We start from the raw sequence: 21,961 nt of genomic DNA on the forward strand, positions 1-21,961 counted from the left end.
ATCAAATATCAAAAAGAATTATTTAGCATTAACAAAAATGTAACCATTGATAACATTATTACTTTTATCATATACTTGGAGGAATCTTCGATTCAGAGCAATTGAAAGTCAAGGAGGAATTCAATTAACCAGGAATGAATTCTAATTAATGTATTTGAGGGAATCCTGAAGCTATGTACATTACATATGCAAGGTGGGTGGCATGCAAATTTAATAAATAAATAAAAATATTCAATATTGTGGGACAATTTTAATTTTCAACAAAATTACTTTGTTTGTTTGTATCCTGCCTTTATTATTTTTCACAAATAACTCAAGCAGTAATCCATTTCATCCAAATGTACAGGTGTAGGCAGGGTTTTTTGGTCATAAACTTAAAAAAAACCCACTGGAGCAAACATGTTGTTACTCACAGCTCCCTTGATAGAGGTACAATGGAAATGACACATTTCACAATTCTCTTATACATACCAATGAGAAGAGTCAGTAAAGTGTCATTCCATTATTATACAGTATATAACTGGCTAGCTGGCTGTTTACAACCTTACTTTGAGATGATGCCCCAATCTCAGTAATTTAGTGATTCATACTTTGAGTACTGTTTGACTGGACTACTTCAATGTGCTTTATATGGAGCTGCTATTAGAAAAGACTCAGAAGCTGCAGCTGGTATAAAATATAGTGACAAGATTACTGGCAAAGCTGCCCTGCTATTATAAAATGATTAAATAAGTTGTGTTGGCTATTAAAACTCTTCCAACTCCATTTCAGAGTGCTAGTCATTATTTTTAAACTTCTAAACAGTGCAGCAACAGGACACATTTACCAACCCCTTTCTACCATTGAATCTGTTTGTCTGGTCCAATTGAAAGGACCGCAGAAGGATCTCCTCTCCTGGTCAGAGTCACAGGTCATAAGTAAGATAGCAGGTCTTCTCTAATAGGCCCCACCTCATGCAATACTCTCCCTGCAGAAATCTCTAAGAACTGCATCTTGCTTCAATATGCTTACCTGCTTTATCCCTGTGTTTTTCCTTTTAGTTGACTATGAGCCCCCTCTCTTGATTTTATATTGGGTTCCAGCTCTGCTTTTGTGGTTAATCATATGTTTTTGATTCAGAAATATGGATTGATTCAGATTTAGTTATTTATTATCTTTTTAGTTTGATGTTGTAAACCACATCAAACCTCCTTTGGCATTCAAGTGGGTTATAAATACTGCAAAATAAATGATACATTCTGTAAACATATTTTCCTGTTCTTTCTAATCCATGAACAAGAGCTAAACTGAAATGTTTAATTATTCCATGAGCTACCAAATTTTTAAAAAACCCTAATTATAGATAATAGAAATTCTAATTAATTGGTGCTTTAAACAGGATTTCCCATCAAAAATACAAGTGTTTTATATAATTTTCCACTAATCATCTGTTCATCATTTGTATACAAAAATAAAATAAAATTTTAACCAGAATTTTAAACTTTTTAACTAACTTATTTAACAGGACGCGGGAAAACACCCGAGATTTTAATTTTTTGCATACACACACCCGCGAAAACTCAAGAAGACAAATAAAATAAAAATGTCTACATACTGTATATTTCCAGTATGGGCATCTCTTTGAAGTAGCACTACAATCTAGCATGACAACCATATACGACAATGACAGGCAGAATGTGCAATATATGTGCATGGCAATATATCTTTGGTCTTTGAACATCAGTAACTGATATATTTTCTACCTGGAATGTAGGTAATGATATTTCTTTTGTGTGTCTTGCAAAGAAGAGATTAATGCAGAACCATATCTAATTTTTCATGTCATGACACTAGCCATTCAGAATACATTATCATCATTGGGTTAGGGGCTGTATATCTTTCATTGATACAGTGTTTTTAAAAAGGAAATTGTTAGTTTCCTGCATTTATGCACATTAAAGCTTTGTTAGCTTCAAATTGAATTTAATAATGAGAAATGATGGCCCAAATAACAGCCATGCTTGGTACTAGGAGACAGTATCAAAAAACATACTTTTTGCTCATTCCCAAAGCTCTAATTTTAGAAATGCTATTTGTTAAGATGCGATGACACTATTATTCAGAAGTATTTTCCTATCATCAGTCCTATCATCTGTGCTTTCATATCTCTCTGGTGGTCTTATGTGCTGATATGCTTGATTTCACAGCCCATTACATCCAAATCAAATAACCCAGTCATAAAGTTGACTTTGCAATATACGCTGTAAAGAGATTTTGAAAATTAATCACCACATAAAAATAGAATGTGGGTGAAGATTATCAACAAGAAAAAATCCATGTACAGGTATGGATACATATGTATATGTGTGTATACACACACACACATTTTCTAATAATTGACTATGTCCTACTGTAGTCTTTAGAAAATGCTTTACAAATTAAGTAGTCTGGCAACAAAATCCTATATTCAGAAAGAATTCCAGAGGCTACAGAAAACTGTGCTATAGTATTTGTTTTAACATCTACATTGCATGCTTCTTTGAGGCAATATAACCTCCAAGAAAACATCTAATACTGAAACGGTGCCTTTTTTATTATCCTTATCCAAAAGTCCATATTTCTCATTAAATTAAATCTCATTGCAAACAGAAAGGTGAGGAAAATAAAAATTAAAATGCATCCAATTGACCTCAGATCAACTCTCAGAAAAGTAAGCTGGTTGGCTCTGATTAATACTCTGATATCAGTTGTGAATTTTAATGCTGTATGCTAGACTAGGAAGTCTAAAAACATCCTAGAAGAAGAAAATAACCCTTCCATTATACTGGCAGAAGAACAGCATGGATATAAAAGCTTGGGAGATTAATAGTTTAGTTTGGCGCCTAATGGGAAAGATTCTTTTCTTTTTATCCTGTTGTTTTTATTGGTTGTTCTGAGCCACCTAGAATCACTTCGTGAGATAGGTGGCTATGTAGATTCAATGAATAAATGAATTCCATGAATTCACTAGGAGTTGAGCTCAACTTGTGGAGTTTATAGAAAACACATTCTTTATTATGAACCATTTAGTAGGAAGTCCAGATAGCATCATTAAACAGACATGAATTAACATATTACTAGAATAATATACTTACTTTAAAAACAAAATATGAATGGGTAATTTATACATGTAAGACTGTGTAATTGTAGCAAGAAAGAATTTCTTTCAAGAGGCAAAAAAAAAAATCTATCTCCAACACTTGTTTCATAATTTTAGCCAATTATGTACTGATATATATTTGGGTGTCAGTAAAATATATTCCCAGATGATGTAGATTATATGGCATTATGTAGACACTCGACTGATATATATTGTCATATACCAAAGGTTTTTTGTGAAGTAAGGTTACAAAAGGGATCTGATTCTTGCCTGATTTCCCCAGAAGTAATCAGCTCCTTGGAGTGCCCTTTTCTTCTTATATGTTTTACTCTGTATGAAATTTCTCATGTGAGCGACTAGATATTTTATTTGAAATGTAAGTTACCCAAAGAGTACATAGGACATTCAAGAAAATCTTGCCATTGTAAACATACAACCAGGCACCTGTTATTTTTTTCCAACAAGATAGCATTTTCAGTGAACTTAATCTTCTGTAAGAAAAAATGTAATTTATCAACTGGTCATTTAAGAAAGATGAAAATGAAACTAGTAAAATGTTCTCATTTCAATTTCCTAATATAAGAGCAATTAACTGCTTAACTGTTATCCTAGAACCAAATGATAACTGCAATCTTGCACGCTTATCTGGGAGAAACCTTCTGAATCAACCAATCTAAAGTGCAAATTATACTACCTACCTAGGAATTATCCCCGTTAAAGTGATTGGAATTTACTTCCAAATAAATACAAGAAAACTACACAAAGTTTATTTTATTGTCTTTAATTACTACATTTTAAAATATTAAAAAATTAATAATACTTTAAACCATTAACAATGATAAGTAAAACTTGATTGAAAAGTATTTAACAATCTGTGTAGAACCTTGGTCTACTCAAGGATTTATCCTACAAAAAAATGATTTTTCATGGTAGCTTAGCAGTGTGGCTGAAAACCACTAATGATTGCAACTGGGATGACTCAATTTGGATAAAAGATCAACAGAAACAATAACAAAAGATAAGCACATCTTGTTCTGCTTATACCTTACCCACAAACACATTTAGAAATTTTATTATTATCATTAAATTATGTTGGGCTTTCCTTCAATTGTTGTTCACAATTAATTTCTTGCATTCCAACCTAATCCTAACATAGTTCCATGCACATTCCAAACTGCAGTATGAAAAGCTTCAGCACATAAGACATCACACTTAAAGTACATCTACTGAAATCAGTGGAAGTTAATCATTAAGAACTAAAATAATATTTAATTTCTAATTATGATTCAGTTCATTATGTCAGATCAGACACTTTATCAATCAAGATCTAATTACTGAATTAAGTTGAACTGGTTTGCTCCTTCACAACATACTAATCCTGATCCTAGATGATCAATAAAAATGATCACACAACCTGTTGACTTGGAAAATAATCTGGTTTGTGATGAGTTTAAGACATCTGCAAAACAACCTTTTTTCCTTAAAAGCAATAAAATGTATCACAATAAAACTGAAGCATGAATAATTGTTTATATAACTGCATATGATATATAGTGAAAGAAAAGATTTGTCAATATTTCCCATTTTTAAAGTACATGTTTTGGAAAATAATGATTTTTGTTTCTAAAGTTAAATCAACTAAGTCATGATATTGAGGAAGCAAATATATTTTTATATTGTAAAAAAACAAGGGATATGGTCATATTGTCATATCTAATAATTTATTATTTAAAACAAAAGAGTTAAAAAGGAAAAGCAAATATTTTACAAATGGTTTCTAGGAACATTCTCTATAAATATTCTATATTTGAATACTGAAATACAAAAAAGGGAATGCCTTGAATGAAGATGAAATGAATAAATTACAATATTACACAAATATACATTCAATGTTTTCCTCATTTTTATCTTTTGAAATCATAGTGCATGGCTGAAGAAGCATTTCCTAATAGAGAATTAATCAGCTTTATGACTTGGACATGTTGGATGTCCTGCGTTCTAACATAGTCACTGTCCATTTTAAGTTACTTTTATTTAAGACCATTATTGACATAATAAACATTATGATTTAAGGCTAGCAATTCATTCACTTTAATTTATTGCTATATTGTTGAATACAGTTCCTCTTTCATTGAATACAGTTCCTCTTTCATTGGATAATCTTAAGCAAATATAAATGGATATCATGCATATCTCATCCCTGTACCTAAACACTGAAAATATATACTACTATTAGTGTCATTTTATTTTATAAAAATACAGAATATTGTATTATTAAGTTGCATGTCATAGATTAAACATATGACAAACATCACATTTCATGAGAAATCTCTTTCTAACAACTTTCAAAATACAAATTATACAAAATTGCTAAGCCTTCCGATGCCTTTACTATAAACTAAAAAATGTGGTCACAAATTGATCCATTAATGCTGTTTTCTTGACAAAATTGCTGTTAAGCAGCCATAGAATTTAACAATTATAAACATCACTATTCTATCTGTACTTTACTTCAATAATCTGTGACAATCAGTTTAGTATTCTATATACAGTAGCTGCTACTGCCAGACATTCACACTAACATTTTAGCTATGCTATTGCTAAATCACACTTGTAATGACAGTGTAAAGCTCTTTTTATTCTTTTTATTCTTGATCTATTCATTTAAAGATATTCTTTTAGTCTTCCTTATACTATTAAAACTTCTTAGGTGTAATTTAAGCACTAGAAAGAAGTATGGATCGCTTTCTTAGCCAAGGCACACATTTTACTATTGCTCTCTGGTACATTTGGTAATTTGATCAATACATTATTTTACATATAAAGGAAAAATAAAAAAACATGCAGAATTTACAACTAAAAGTGGGAAAACATCTTGGGAGAAATCAATTTTCCATTTTCTATTGGCATGGATAATATGAACTTTGACCTTTGCAAATATAAGATGTAACCAGAATGGGAAATTCTAAACCATAAGAGCAGCTTTTTTTAAATCACACTTCTTTGTATGATACGCTTTTGTTTTGATCAAATTCATCTGTAGACAGAGAATATATAAGCCATCATGTCTGCCCCACCCCTTGTAGCCACTGAACTATGAACACAGAGAGAGTATGAGAGAGAAAAACAAAAATACACAACATCTGGTATGTTAAGCTTGTCCAAAGATTCCCTAAGTTATAGCTCTTTGCCCTGGAAGATCAAGCTTGGTAATTGCACAGGTGAAAAGAAATACAAAATAATAAATTGAAGGTGAGGTAGAGACCATGTAGTGCTGTATTGTTCACAGAAAGGGAAGAAATGGAATAAAATGAATATAAAACTGAAGAGGAGGAGGCAAGTGTTAAGGGGGTATCCCAAAATCTCGTAGTGTATCCCAGAATGCAAAGGAAGACAATTACTAAAAGTCATCATGAGCAGAGTGAACCTGCCATAGCATGCAAAGAGAGGTTGTTATGGAATTGGAATTTCCCTATATTTACTCATTAAGGGTTCTCTACTTCAATTTCTCTGAATACTTAAAGTTACAGTGCCATCAAATGTCTAACATGACTTATCTTGCTCATTGGTTAATTTTTGAAAATAAGTCAAAATGCACTGAATGCTACATTTATTATCCCATCTCAAATTGTTACATTTTTTCATGTGCATTTTTTGGAAACATTAGTTTATTGGCCCGCTTGTTCTCTCATCAGGCTTATTTTCCTTTCTCCACATAAATTTTTAGTACTGGAAAAATTATAAATTATCTTTTACATCAGAAAAATTGCCTTCAAACCAATCTTGTTATATTTATTATTAAAACAAACAATCTTCTAGGGGAAATGAAAACAATGAGAAAAATCAAGCATGACTAGCAATGGTTTTGTAGATTTACTTTTACATCATATGGTTTTTCCATTACTGATTTTGTCTTACAGTACACATACTATTTTTCTCCTTGTTATCTCTACAGGGCTTCAAGGTTTCTTAACCATTTTCACACAATTGGATTGGAAACAAGTTAGAATACTGTTCACAGATCTCAAAGAGCAACATTTTTTGTTGTATTTTAAGCCCTCTGAGAGCTCACCCAGCTCAATGAAAACATGTGGGAAAATGCTTTTTAAGCATTTTGTTCTGCATGAAAATAAAGTGACACAAGGGATCCATCCCATTTACACAATGCCACATACCTGTTCTAATTAATCTGAAATACTGATAATTTTACCAGACCATCTTAAGCATTAGTAGCACAGAAGATGTGCAAATCAGAAGGCTGGGGCACAAGGCCAGATTTTTTTAAAAAAAATACTCTTGACTACATCAAAAGTAAATGAATTTATTGAAAGCACTTTTCCCAATCACTTCACCAAATATTGCAGTGTTTGGAACATAGTACCTGTAATCAAACTACTCAAAACGTAGATTTGGTGGATTGTTGTTCCCTCATTTATATAAAGTGTTATAAGCACTATCAACATCTCAGTGGTTAGCTTGATTATTGATCATAATTACATGGATTTTTTGACTTTTTAACACTCCATATAACTAAAGCATTTAAACACCAAATATGATTTAATAGATAGGGAGTTCAGACATTTGTTCAACATGCATGCTTACGGTGGAAAACTTGTTTCAAATTACTGCCTAATAAAAGCCATGGGAACCACTTCTGACAGATTGACTGCACGATAGCCTCTCTAGAATGGGCACAGAGCCACCTAAAAGAGCAAATGGAATGGGGGAGCCTTTTTCCCTCCAACCCCAAGTCCTAATGGAAGCATCAAGAAGGTACGGGGAGGTTATTTCTCTTATTTATTTGTTTGTTTCCTCATTCATTTTCTCTGTCCTCAACTTACAACGGTTTGCTTAGCGACCATTCTAAGTTACACTGAAAAAGTGACCTATGGCCGTTTTCCACATTTATGACCATTGCTGCATCCCCGTGATCACGTGATTTACCTTCAGATGCTTGACAACTGACTCACATTTATGACCGTTGCACTGTCTGTGCGGGGCGGGGGGGGGGTGTCACGGGATCCCCTTTTCCGACCTTCGGTCAAGCAAGAATCAATGGGGAAGCCAGATTCATTTAATCCCTATTTTGCTAATTTTAACAACTGCAGTTGATTCGCTTCCCGAATGTGGCAAGCCAAGTGGTAAAACGGAAACGGGGCAAAACTCGCTTAACCCATTTCTCACTTAGCAGCATGAAATGTTGGGTTCAACTGCGGTCGTCAGCCGAGGACTACCCCTAATAGCCCCAATTTGTGAGCAGTCGCAATTCAGGACTTCCGCTTCAAAACACAATTGATAAACGGACAGAAAGCACACAAGCGCGCACACACACACACACACACCTTGGCGCCGCAACCTCCTCTTCTTGAGTCCAAAGATGCGGACCTTGGAGAAGATATCCACCAGGTTGCCATTGCAAAGCCCGCGGTTCTTGCTAGGGCTGTTGCGCCTCCTGTTGGCCGAGGGCCGGTCCCAGTGCTGCAAGTCGCGCGCTTGGCGCTTCTGGCGGATCAGACCGCTGGCGATGGCCGCAGCCATGGCCCCTCGGTTCCCGCGCTTTCCTGGGGCGCCCGGCTCAAGCTCGCAGCGAAAAGGGCGCCGGGCTTGCCTCAGCCTAGGCGCGACCCCATCGCGTTACGGGCCAAGGGCAAGGACGAAAAAGTCACGGGGTCGCCACCCATGAAGCCTCCGAGGGCTCCGGATCGAAGCAAAGCAACAAGCGGCAGCCAAAGCAGCGGCGGCGGCGGTCTGTCTAAGATTGCGATAGTGCCTCCACGACGCCGGGCTCATGCCCGGTTCTCCATGGCGGCGGCAATAGCCGCTTCCATCGCTCGGGTCACCGCCGCGTCTTCCTCCTCCTCCTCAGAGCTGCCGCCGAGTGCTTCGGAAAGCAGCATCTGGAAAGTGTGCGCTTCGGCTCCTGAGAGAAAAAGACTTCATATCAAGGCACTTCGGTCCCACCCTTGCCGACACCCCGCCACACACACACATAGACACAAACACACACACCCTCCCTCCCTCCCTCTCCCTTCCCAAGGCAACCGAAGGAGGGGATTTGTCCTTGGGGCGTGGGTGGGGAGTTAAAGCGCGGCGATTCCCAAACCCGACACAAAACCAGCAACAACAAGCGGTTTGGGAAACAGGAGGAGGCAACAACAAGGCGGGGGAGAAGCGGGGGGGGGCTTGTCCGTGGGATTGGGGGGAAAAAAAGGCTCGGCCGACCAAGGGAAGCCGCACAAGCGGCCGCCCCTCGCCTTTCCAGGGGGGCTTTTGTGGTGGCCTCTCAGCGCGCGCGCGAAAGAACAGGGGAGCGCGTGGCGCGGCGTGGCGTGAGGGGAAGAGAAAGAAGGTGCTTGGCGGGGTGGGGGAAATGGGAGGGAGATCGCGCCGAACGTGGGTGTGGGAGAGCGAGGTCGAGGGGCCGCTGGTGAGGTTAGACGAGGGGAGAGATTGGGAGAGAGACGGAGACGAGGAAGGGGCGACTGTGGAGGGAAAGAAACGGGGTGCGAGGAAAGAAAAAAGAAAAAAAAAAGAGTCCGGAGCCCTCGAAGGCGGGAAGGAAGCGAAGTTATAACCTGCCGTCTGGATTTTCCTCCCGGCTCCGGAAAGTCTCCCCCGTTGGGACTAACGCCTTTGGCACCGAAGGCTCCCAATCGGCGGTGGCGGCGGTGTCCCTCGAACCCTCCCAACTTGTAGTCCCAACCCTCCCTTCTTCGGGCATCCCTCGTAGCTCGACACGATGGGACCCGGCTTTGACCTTCCGGACGGGAAAGGTGACTCGTGTGGAAAGACGCTTCGGCAGCCGTGACAACAAAGAGCGATGCGTGGCGGTGTCTCGAGAGCGAATCGCCCTCGTGGCTTCGCTTCCTTCCGACGCGCCGGCCCTCCTGGTAGATTCCCGGCAGGGCGGTACCCCTCTCCCGGGAGCGCTCTCTTCACTAGCTGGGCTACCCTGCCCGGGGCTAACGGCAGTTCCAGGAGCCGAAGGGCTGACAGCTTTTGGGGGATGGAGTGGGGGGTGCTTTTTTTTTTTTTAATTTGATTTATATGCCGCCCTTCTCCGGAGACTCAGGGCGGCTTACAATGCGTTAAGTAATAGCCTTCATACTTTCGTATATTTTATACAAAGTCAGCTTATTGCCCTCACAAACTGGGTCCTCAATTTACCCACCTTAGAAAGGATGGAAGGCTGAGTCGACCTTGAGCCTGGTGAGAATTGAACTCGCAGTAATTGCAGGCAGCTGGATGTTAAATGCTGCTTTAGGAGGCATTAGCCTCCTTACGCCACTCAGGCTTTGGATATCCAAGTGCCCGGCTCCTCCGTGGCTAGACTGCAGTAGAGGTCACTCCATCTAAAACTGGGCGGTAAGGTTTGGGAAGGATGTGAACCTCCCCAAAAACCCAACTGCCCAATTTTCAACATCGATTTTGCCCCATTCTTTCTGCATTCTCTCTTCATTTTGCTTGGAGACGTTGCTACTTTTCGCGAATGTGAATTACCACCAAAGGAAGCAGGACGAGAAGGGGAAGGAGGGAGGGAGCCACTTCAGTTTTTGCTCCAGTTCACACCTGCTTTTAGATCCTATATTCCTAGACTACATAACAAGTCTAATGCCCACAAATTGAACCTTGGCTCCTGATCTCTCAGGAGTTGTTTGGTTCTGGTTTAAAAAAAGGGGGAGGGAGAGGAGGAGAAACCCTTTAGGCTCATGTGAAAAGAAAACGTTTAGAGTGGGAGAAAAAGAGCAAAAAAAGAAAAAGGAAAAAAAATCTGAAATGTTTAGTACCGAAACAAAATACACACATTTATAGTTTTAAAAAGCAACACATACATGCCTTCAGACAAAGAGAGTACAGGTGTACAAAAGGTATAATCTCCCTAAATAGACAGTAAAGATGCACCAAGGGTAGAAAAAACTCCCATCGAAATAATATTCAAACATTTACTTGTCGGTTTATAAAAATTTCTGTTCAACTACACTGTTGTCAATCAAGAAATTTTAGTGGTGGCTGTTTTATGAACTAAATCTAACCATTCTGGATTTTATAAGGCTAGAATTTTTTTTTAAAAAATGTTCAGTGATTATTTGTGACAAGTAGTGAAGCAAATAATTTTAATTAATTCACACTCCAGTGAAATAGCCTGTTTGCTACAGATCATCAAGTTATCAAGACAAAAATACTAATGCTAGTTTACCTATAAACAGTGCGGTTGATTTATGTCCCCCCTCCTTTTAGCATTTTCGTGTGCAATTAAAGGTATAGAAAACCCTGACAACATTTGGACATCTCTTATTTACCTAATCCAAAGATATCCTAGTCCACCACACAGGTTGCCCACTATCAATATGTCATGAGTGTTAGAATTATATGGTCTTTTAGAATCTGCATACAATTCTTTTGTTGCTATGCAAAGACAGCACTAATTAAGTCAGCTGCTACTAGATGTGGCTGCATGGAACAAAGCAGATTTGAAGTTATGTGTTAATTATAAAGATGGTCACCTAGAAGAATCACTCGTGAACTTTTCTTTCCATGTGAACATCCTGACTGCTAATACTGAACAAAAAAAAAGAGATAGGAGGCATTTGTCCTGTAAATTTCTACCCAGTTGAAATGGCTCTAAGTGTCATACATGAAAATGAACTTCAAAACATCCAGAAATCTATAGCTTCACATGTTTATAATCCAAATCATTTGATTGGAATGCAAGATGCACTTTGATTTTATACATATTTTTTTCTTCAAACACATTTGTATGGAATGGTTATACGTTGAATCTCTATAGTACAGTGCACTGCCAAGGCCAAAATTTTCCAAATATGTATTGCAGTACATTGTCATTTCAGCTAATTGTTTTTTTGGACTTTAATAATAATACCCAATACTCTTCCCAAAAATTTAATGCACAAAATAGAGCATTAGCAATTTGCTTTTTGTGGTAGATTGGTATTTTGTGGTTGTTATTGACTCTAGACCACAGGTGTCAAACTTGATTGCATCATGGACTGGATCGTGACGTATTGCAATGTTTTTTTGCCTTTGTGGAGCCAGGGTGGGCATGGCCTGTGCATGACATATCTGGCCCATGACAGCCAGTTTGACAGGCCTACTCTGGACCTTTCCTTGTGGATTATTGATTAATCATATTATTGATATATTAACCTGTTTGCTACTCTATGAAATGGGCACCAATATAAACTATAGAAATAAATAATTGTTTTTATTTTAATTCTTGTTCCCCGGGTTTGTTTGCTTTCTCTAAGGTCAAAGATGGAAAAATAGTATTGTCTCTTTAAATTTTAAAGTGACACTAAGTAAATTCAATACAACTACTTATATTGGGAATTTATTTTAGTGATTCTTTCAGAACAAGGGATTATTTACAATAGCTTTAATACCTACCTTTCTATAGTAGGTTTTATTGCTATTATCCTTCAAATCTCATCTTTTCATCTCTCATCGTTTCATCTTTCCTACTGCCTTCTTTATTATCTTATGATTTATCATTTGTTGTTTCTATCTTATGATTTATGGTAGTAACTATGATTTATGATCTATGACCGTGATGGCGAACCTATGGCATGCGTGCCGGAAGTGGCACCCAGAGCCATCGCTCCGGGCATGTGAGCCATCATCTGTTGCTCTTCAGGGTTCCGGCGCATTGGCCAGCTGGTCTTCACACATGCAGGAGCGCCAGAAACTGAAAGAGCAGCCACCCAGTATGCATGTGCATGCCAGGAAGATTATCTTCCAGTTTCTGGCGTGCATGTGCATGTGAAGACCAGCTGGCCAGGGTGCATGCATGCGCCGAAAACCAAAAGATCATCTTCACGGTGTGTGCATGCACCTTGGGCGGCTGCTCTTCTGGTTTCCGATGCTCCCGTGTGCATGAAAACCAGCTGGCCAATGCGCTGGAACCCTGAAGAGCAAGGGGAGCAGAGCTGCCAGCCAGGACGGGCAGGTTAGGTCTTCCTTCCCTCCCTACCCAAGCGGGCTTCTTGAGTGGCCCCAGCCCTCCAGCTGGCGGCAGCGATATGCATCTGCTGTCTGGAGCACCTGGCCAGCATGGGGCAGCAAGGCAGCGTTTGCTGGATGGGTAGCTGGCTGCCCTGCCCACTGTTCCTGCCACCACGAGGGGCAAGGGGGCGGCAGCGTTTCTCACACTGCCGCTTCCAGCTGGGATGCTGGAGCAGCCAGGAGGAAAAAGAGGAGGAGCCGTCAAGGAGGTGAGCTGCCCCAGGAAACTGGAAGATCATCTGCATGCATGTGCTCCTATTTCGGCACTCGGTGCTGAAAAGCTTTGCCAACACTGATCTATGACTTATCACTTAGTTATTTGTATATACACTGACAGTTTATGCACTGGAGACAAATTCCTTGTGTGTCCAATCATATTTGGCCAATAAAGAATATTCTATTCTGTTCTGTTCTATTAAGACAACAATTGACATAGCTGACATTTTACAGTGCTTGTCAAACCTGTACTTTACCTGGAAATATATTAGGGAGTCTGTTTGTTGTAGTAGTTAAGGCACCAGCTAGAATCTGGAAGGCCATGAATTCTAATCCCACCTTAGGCACAAAGCCAGCTGGGTGACTTGAAGGCACACACAAAAAAAAACCATTGAACTGCAGCATAATATATTAATTCTTAAGATGAATGTTTGCTGCTTAAATAGAATGTTACATACTAATGGGAGCTTTGAAGGAATTTCCAGCATTCTTCTGTTTTGGAAAAACTGATCAGGACCTTGGACAGAGGAAACCAAATAGGAGGAAACTAATCTTCAATTTGCAAAACATAATAAGGACTATTTAAAGATTCTCATTCCTCAAATTAAGACAAAAACAGGAAATTAACCCATACAGTCTAATAGTGCCAGGAGCAGAAAGTAAATCACAGTTGCCTTTCATCTGCAGGCACCCACTCCTTAAAAGTCATACCTTCATCCCTTTATTTCCCAAAAACAGAACTATAACAAAGAAGTGAAAATTATTATAGGATGCCTATATGTATACATATGTATAATATTATACCAGTAATATTCTGGATAAAATTCCATGAATTATCCTGGGGAATAATTATATCTCCTTTGGCCTTTCTGTTTCCATTGTGTGTAAGAAATCCATATCTATACGTATTTCTTTACCAGTATTTGGCAGAGCAAAGTGAATCTGGAAGTTGAATTGTTTTATAACAACTTTTAAACACTAAAGAAGACATTTTGAGGCTATTGACAAACAGATCCTTCTTGTGGAATTTTCATGCAAGACTGAATAAAATCAAACTTCAAGGAATGTAATGGGTCTTTCATCAAGTAATTAATTAAGTTAGTATGTAGGTTGGTTGGTATATCTGTGGATTTCACTTGCAGCAAAACTACTAATAAACTATTAATGTAAAAACTAAGCTCTAGAGCCATATTATTTAATCAGGTGGTCTTGCAATTACCATATGTGATGTATATATCAGTTACTAATTGTAAGTTTCCTCTCTACTTCTTCCTCATTTTATTTATTCTATATTATTCCACTTTGGAAACATTATGACTTTAGTCACATAAAATTCAGTTTGTATATCTGATATTGTATGAAAAAATGAGGATGCATATTAATGAGAAAATGTGGAGTAGAAAATGATGCAAAACAAACATTGAAATTGAGTAAGGTTTTCTTTTAAAATCATGAAGAAAAACAAATTCTCTTACAATTTGAAAATCTAGGGTAGCTATTTACAATGTTAGGTGTACCAAGGGAAACTCAAGAGAGCCATCTACTGACTTAAATCTGTGATAAAATGCACACTTCTAGCAAGTACAAAATATTGATATGTAACACTTTTGGTTAGAACAAAGATCTTTTAACAGATTTGCAGAAGGAGAGCATATGTATTGTACTGGTAGTCTGTGTGACCACCAACTAAATAGGTATTATTGTAATTTTAGGCCAACATTTCTACTTTATAATTGAACAAAATAATTTGAAAAAGTATCAATGATTTCAGATAGTTTTCCATTGCTGTAGCTATATGGTAATCAGGAAGTTTTGGGAATAATAGTGTATATCTTATATGATTACTAATTTAGTCCTACACTGGCTTTATTTTTATATTAATTCATATTCAAGATGAATATTTGCAGATTCCATTTTAAATATATCACAATATCCCTTTTATAGCCAAATTTAGGGTAGAACTAAATTGTTCCTTTTTACTGGACAAGACTCAAAACAAAACAAAAATGCAGGTTGATATTTTGAAATCATTAACCATGAGGCTTAGAAGGAAAAAGTAGAATAGAATAGAATAGAATAGAATGTCTTATTGGCCAAGTGTGATTGGACACACAAGGAATTTGTCTCTGGTGCATAAGCTCTCAGTGTACATACAAACAACAAAGTGATAGATCATAGATCAAAAATCATAGTTACAATTACTAATCATAAGATACAAACAAGTGATAAATCATAAGATACTATTAGAGAAGATAATAGGAAAGATGAGAAGATAAGAAAGGATGAGAAATGGGAAAGATGAGAAGGATAATAATACAGCCCTACTACATGGGTAAATGTCTTTAGGCCTAAGACACTGCGATGAGAAAGATGTTCAGCAAAGTGATGGCACGAGGGTGGGGTCTTGTGTCTAGCTGTTTTGGTATGGAATGCCCTATAGCAGCATACTGAAGGGAGAAGTTGAAACAGTTTATGTCCAGGATGTGAGGGAGTCTGTAGATACTTTGTCAGCCTCTTTATGGTCTATGCAGAATACAGATCCTCAATGGCAGGCAGGCTTGTTGCAATTGTTTTTTCTGCAGTCCTAACTATCCGTTGAAGTCTGTACCTCTCCTGTTTGGTTACTGTGCCAAACCAGACAATTATTGAGGTACAAATGACAGACTCAATAATTCCCCTGTAGAACTGTATCAAAAGATCCTTGGGCAATCTGAGTCATACTAATATATGACCCTTAGATTGCCCTAGTAACTAACAGCTTGTTCTCACAGGGTTAATACACATTCAGTTTCTAATCAAGTAGTAGTCTAAGGCTTTTTCACCAATACTTATCCTTTTTCCTGCTATTCTCTCTGCTTCCTATTGCATTTTTCACATTTCCCATCGGCTTAACTTTGAGATGTTTTTTCTTTGCAACTTTACGATTACCATATGTGATATACATCAGTTACTATTGGTAAGCCATTGCTATCTATACTGCCTTATTCTTTCTATTTCACTCAGCCTCCTAACTTTTCCTAGCTTTTCTTCTTTTACGGTCCTTCTTTCCTCTCTGTCTGTCTATTCTGTTCTTTTTTTCCAGCAATTCTGGCCAATTTCTTAACAATAGCTTTGTGCACCTCACTTCAGTATGTATGCTTCTAGGTGCTATTCAATTAAAACAATACTTAATATACAAGCAAATGTAGCATGTTAGGGAAGAAGCTAAGTTTTAAGTTGAGACATCCAAGATTACTTGGCATAAAGGTTTTTGTATCATTAATGAACTTCACCCATCTGAAACACAAAGGAAATAATACAGTGTGATATTTCAAAAGTTTCCTCAGGTCGTGGTTGCCTGAGGTTATTGAACAAATCACTCAACCTGTCTATTGAGTCTAGACTTTCCTTAATATGATGTGAAATAACTCCTCCGTGACCCAGAGATTTATAGAGAGCAGAATTACTGCTATTACTGTATAACCTGCACTTTTTGTTGTAATTCTAGTGTAAATGGAATTAAATACATTAACTCTTAAATACATTAAATAGTGTAATTGTTGTTTCCAGACTGATAAAGACTCAAGACACAGTTATATAACAAAACTATCTGCAGGTTTTTTCATTAACAGTGAAAAAATATCTCACAGGAAGTCTGTTAGAAACAAAACTAAAAAGATGCTAGCTTAACATATTATAGGAAAAATTGGATCTAAATAGGAAAAAGTTCCATTGCTGATATTCTTGTAATCCCATCTGTTTCATCTCAGTAAATCTTACTTTCAGTTTGAGGCAACAGGAAAATAGCCTGACAAACAAGAGTACAAATATTATAATTAAATGAACAAATGTATATTGGTTATGCAACTTATCATCCAGAACAGATACTAATTTGGCAAAGAATAAGAAAGATGAGTAATGTTTGATTGAAGTAACTTACTCTTCTTTTCATGTTGAAATTATCTATTACATCTTTATCTAGAGTATGTATTTCTTTTCACACTTTATGTAACTGGGGATGAACTTGGCACCTTGGTTTTATCCTCCATAAAAATAGGTCTATTATCTTTAATGAAGATGTAGGCTTTTTTACAGAGAAAAGTGGCTCTCTACTAAACATGGAAATATATATATGGTTTTATTTCCTATTTATTTACAATTGTATACTAAGATCTATCAGAAGCAACCCATCTCTTAAAAACAAATAACAAAAGGAATAATTGCACCTCCATAATGCAGAATTTTAATTATAAAAATACTCAATAAATTTCCCCAGCCTGCTTAAATTTACATTTGCTCTGCAAGCAAAAAAATAAAGCAATAAAAGTAGTATCAGTTTGTAAAGGCATGTCCAGCTATTGAGGAATATTACTGATATTTTGTTAAATTTCACAAATCCTAGTAGCTGTTTGTTTCTGTTTAATGACTACAGAAGGATCTAGGGAATTCAAGATAGCCAGTTCCCAACAATGAAACCTACTCTCCCACTTATCTCTTGTAAGCTGAAGAATTTACATTCAATATTAATTGAATATTAATGCTGTGTCTCTATATTATGTATTCTTTAGCTTTGTTCTCTCTCCATCCCTTCTTCACTTGCTAATCAAAAAGGAAGGGAACTGATGAGAAATTTAAACCTCTACTGTCAGTAATCCCCCTATATTGGTATTGATAGCTTCTGTATTTCTAGGCTAGGACAGGAGGCACTGAAAAATTATATTGAAGATTTAAGAGATGTTAGCCACTCTTTTGTTTTTACAAATGGAGTAGTTAATAAGCAACAAAATAGCAGATTAAGACTCAGGGTATGCTCATAAATGAGCAGTCTAACTGGCACAGATGATAATAACTAGACACCTAGGCAACAGTTATTATGTTTATTAAATTAGTCCATAGCATACAGTGTGGTCTTGCCTAAGTGAGTTTGATGGTGGCTAAGTACTGATTAATCTAATTAATTAATTAATAATCTTAATTAATCCTATTAAGAGCATTGTTCCTTTCAGCAAAGTTATTTTTAGACAGCTAAGAAAACTTATGTCATACTTCTTAAGTTTTCTTAAAACATCAGATGTTCTCCTTCCTTAGGGTGAACAGAATGACATAGTTTGCTTGTGTAATTTGACAAAGTACCATATATACAATACAGTATGTGTATCTGTGTGTATTTGCTGGATTTGTGTTTTGTCAGAATTTTAGGGAATAATGGACTGTATCCAAAATAGTAACAAACAAAGCAGAGACTAGTAGCACTGCAGTCACCTCCATCAGAAACCCCTGCACCAGGGGTGAAATCCAGCAGGTTCTGTTAGGTTCTGGAGAACTGGTAGCGGAAATTTTGAGCAGTTCGGAGAATTGGTAGTGGAAATTTTGAGTAGTTGGCTAGCCCCAGAGTGGGGTGGGAATGGGGATTTTGCAGTATCCTTTCCCCAGGAGTGGGGATTTTGCAGTATCCTTCCCCTGCCACACCCACCAAGCCAAACCCACAGAACTGGTAGTAAAAATATTTGGATTTTACCACTGCCCTGCACCCTGTAGATATTCTCTTAATGAAATTTAGAAACTCTAATTACAGAAACAATAAATAGACATTGTTGGCCATCAATCAAGTTTTTGAGGATGCAACCGGAAGAAATTGGAGAAATCTGGGAGTTCTAAATGCAAATGGGAAAAGACTCATGGAAAGAAAAATCAGGTTGAAACATAAAAATCCAACTATTGAGATTAATTTAGACTGCAGTGGGATTGAAATGAAAAATAATGAACAGATAAACAATTGCAGTCTTGTCCATAGTCACTTTCAAGCAGTGGGACAACCAAATGAAAATGTTTGTAAGACGTTCCATCACCATTGATCAAGCATTGTAATCAAGAGCCAGAAGATCAGTAGACTGCAATCTGATCAATATAATTATGTTATTGGATTTCCTGATCATGAATCAAAGTATCCAAAGGAAGAGTGAACAAAATAAGACCTCTCATTAATCCCAGAGAAAGATACCCACTATAAGGGGAAATTTTTCAGACTGAAACCCATCAAACAATTTTGAAAATGAACAAGAAGCCAATCAGGTACACTACCAGTAATGTCCAAATACTGTAACCTTACAGCTATATCTAAAGGTCAATTCTGTCACTGCTATCGGGTCCCAAAAGATCAATACCAATGTAAGGTCACCAGAACTTGGTCACCAGATATCATAAAGTGCCATCCACTTTGAGTGCCCTGCCTGAAATCTTAGTTAATATAGATTGAGAAGGATACTAAAAGACATGAAGGCTCATTTGTAAGATGGAAACTCTGACTTCAGGTGAAAAAGGAAGCAGAGACATACAGTGGGACTTTAGCACAAAGATGGAACAAAAGAGTTTTTCTTCAGCAAGGGGTGAAGAACAAGTATGATTAAAAGACTAGGAAACTAATAGTAGTTAAAGAATGTTAAAAAGTGCTGTTCCACTAATTTCTTTGGGATCATCAGGAAAAAAAAATTAAGGCAGATGAGTGGTGGAAGAAGAATTACCTCAGGGATTCCATCTTGAACAAAACTCTTAATTGGCAGCCCTGTAAAATCTATCCAAAGATGGATCCAGGGCTGACATTAATCTGATAAGAACCAAGGCATACTGTTACAGACCCCAAAGAAATTAAAAACAATGAATATTCTGCTGCCAAAATTATAGTATTATGTTTATAGCAAGCAACATTAACACATTACACATTTTTAAAGAAATATCTGTCTGATATATAATATTTTAAAAACTAATATTTAATATTTTAAATCTGTAAAACACTGGCAGTATTAAAGAGATCTGCTATCTTATGCCATGGTTAAATGGATAGTGCTGGTAATTCATTCCAGGAATGTTTTCATGTAACTATTTTATTTTAAGTATGGATATATTTATTTGTAAGACCCAAATATAATAAAAGTCCCTGCCTTACGTAAGGACTATTCATGCACTGACAGCTATAATCCCAATTCTATTGTTGGAAACAAACTTGCAACTTTTACTGAAAGCAATCAGCAAAATCCTTCTGAAAATTCTAATATACTAACCATCATGAAGAGAATGTTTTGCTACAGTTGCATCTTGGAGCCTAAGTGAAAATTAAAGCAAAGGTTGAAAACTAAATCTTATCAATATAGGAACAACATGAGATGCTTGGCCCCTATACTGTCAAAACTGATAAAGGCATAATTATGAGGAACAAATAGAACTGCAGCTCGTTTCAGAGAAACAACTGTTCTCACAATTACAGGAACTTGCAGAACAGGGCTAAATGAGAAGCCTACCATTGAGCTGGTATCATAAAAACAACGAATAAAAAAAAAACCAACAGTACCAAACTACCACAATCAGTTTTCTGTTTCTTTTCTTAAAATGTGGCACTTATGCATGCAGAATGATCAGAAAAATTCATTATTGAGAATATTTTCTGCAAGTAGAAATGACCCAATGAAGAACTGTTTATGGGGATGGAATACTCCTTGAGTACTATTTGAAGTTATTCAATCATCTCTCAGATTTTGTTGACTGACTCAATCCCTATGTATAGTAGCATACTGTCAGAGGAAAAATATTCTGTTCCCATAAACATCAATCTGCTAGCTATTTTTTTCATCATCTTGTTTAATGATGAGTTCTATACTTCTCTTTTGAATAATTTTGGTTGAATCTAATAAAAAAAACCTCAAGTATGAATTTTGAATATTATGAACTAATTATCTCAAATCCACCAATGAAACATTATTAGATCTAAAGATGCGTATTTATAAAGGGTACTGCCCACTCAGGATCAACAAATATTTTCTACCCAATTCAAGGAGATCTTTAAAATCTTGGGGGGGGGGAACCAAATATAAATATGCTAAAATCTTTTTAAAAAGCCAACAAACTGTAAAATATGGTTGGCATATGCTATTATCAGTTCAGAATAAAATTCTGTGAGATGTTAAACACCCAGCTGGCATTACATAATACTTTACTATACACACTTGCTTACATAAAAATATGTGAATGATAAATAAAAGTCAGCTACCAATATAAAAGTTGCCTCTGAAATCCACTGAGAAACTCATCTTCTAGATTCCGGGGGAGGATGCTGAATCGTGAAGACTATCAATATTTTCTATTACTCAAACTAAAAATTAAAATTGGGAACAGGTATTCAATTGCTTCTCATTTATATCTTCCATCTTCTATAAAGAAACAACATCAATCCTATGCATTCACAGAAGTAAATTCAGTTGAGATTACTCATAACATACTGTAAATGTGTATATAATGAATGCTGTATAAGGTTGCAGCTTTTAGCAATAGCAATAGCACTTAGACTTATATACCGCTTCATAGTGCTTTACAGCTTCTCTGCATGGTTTACAGAGTCAGTACATTGCTCCCAACAATTTTGAGTCCTCATTTTACTGACCTCAGAAGGATGGAAAGCTGAGTCAACCCTGAACCGGTGAGAATCAAACTGCTGTCAGTTGGCAGAATTCACTTTTAGAGTAATCCTATATTTAAGAATTTGACTGAAATCTCTCTTTCTGTCTTCTCCAATCATCCCTTTCTTCTGATTGCTGCAGAGCCCTAAAATTCTCAACTATCTCAATGCCATTTCCTCAG

The 21,961-nt window shown here is 36.9% G+C and overlaps 1 protein-coding gene across 3 annotated transcripts in view; it reads right to left on the reverse strand.

Annotated features, from left to right (window-relative positions):
- FGF14 (fibroblast growth factor 14) overlaps positions 1–21,961 on the reverse strand; it is a 357,939-nt gene that overhangs the window by 120,223 nt on the left and 215,755 nt on the right. Inside the window, exons 1-2 of one of the 3 annotated variants that reach the window (XM_034418097.3) lie at positions 9,694–9,961; positions 8,461–9,038 (exon numbers count right to left, since the gene is read on the reverse strand). The exons of the other annotated variants lie outside the window; for them this stretch is intronic. Coding sequence (XP_034273988.1) covers positions 8,461–8,656 — 196 coding nt within the window. The 5' untranslated portion in view covers positions 8,657–9,038; positions 9,694–9,961. Of the gene's footprint in view, positions 1–8,460; positions 9,039–9,693; positions 9,962–21,961 lie in introns of those variants that run through there. 3 annotated transcript variants of the gene reach the window in all.

This window comes from Pantherophis guttatus, chromosome 5, assembly GCF_059756535.1.
Source record: "Pantherophis guttatus breed Tessera chromosome 5, ASM5975653v1, whole genome shotgun sequence".
NCBI lineage: Eukaryota > Metazoa > Chordata > Lepidosauria > Squamata > Colubridae > Pantherophis > Pantherophis guttatus.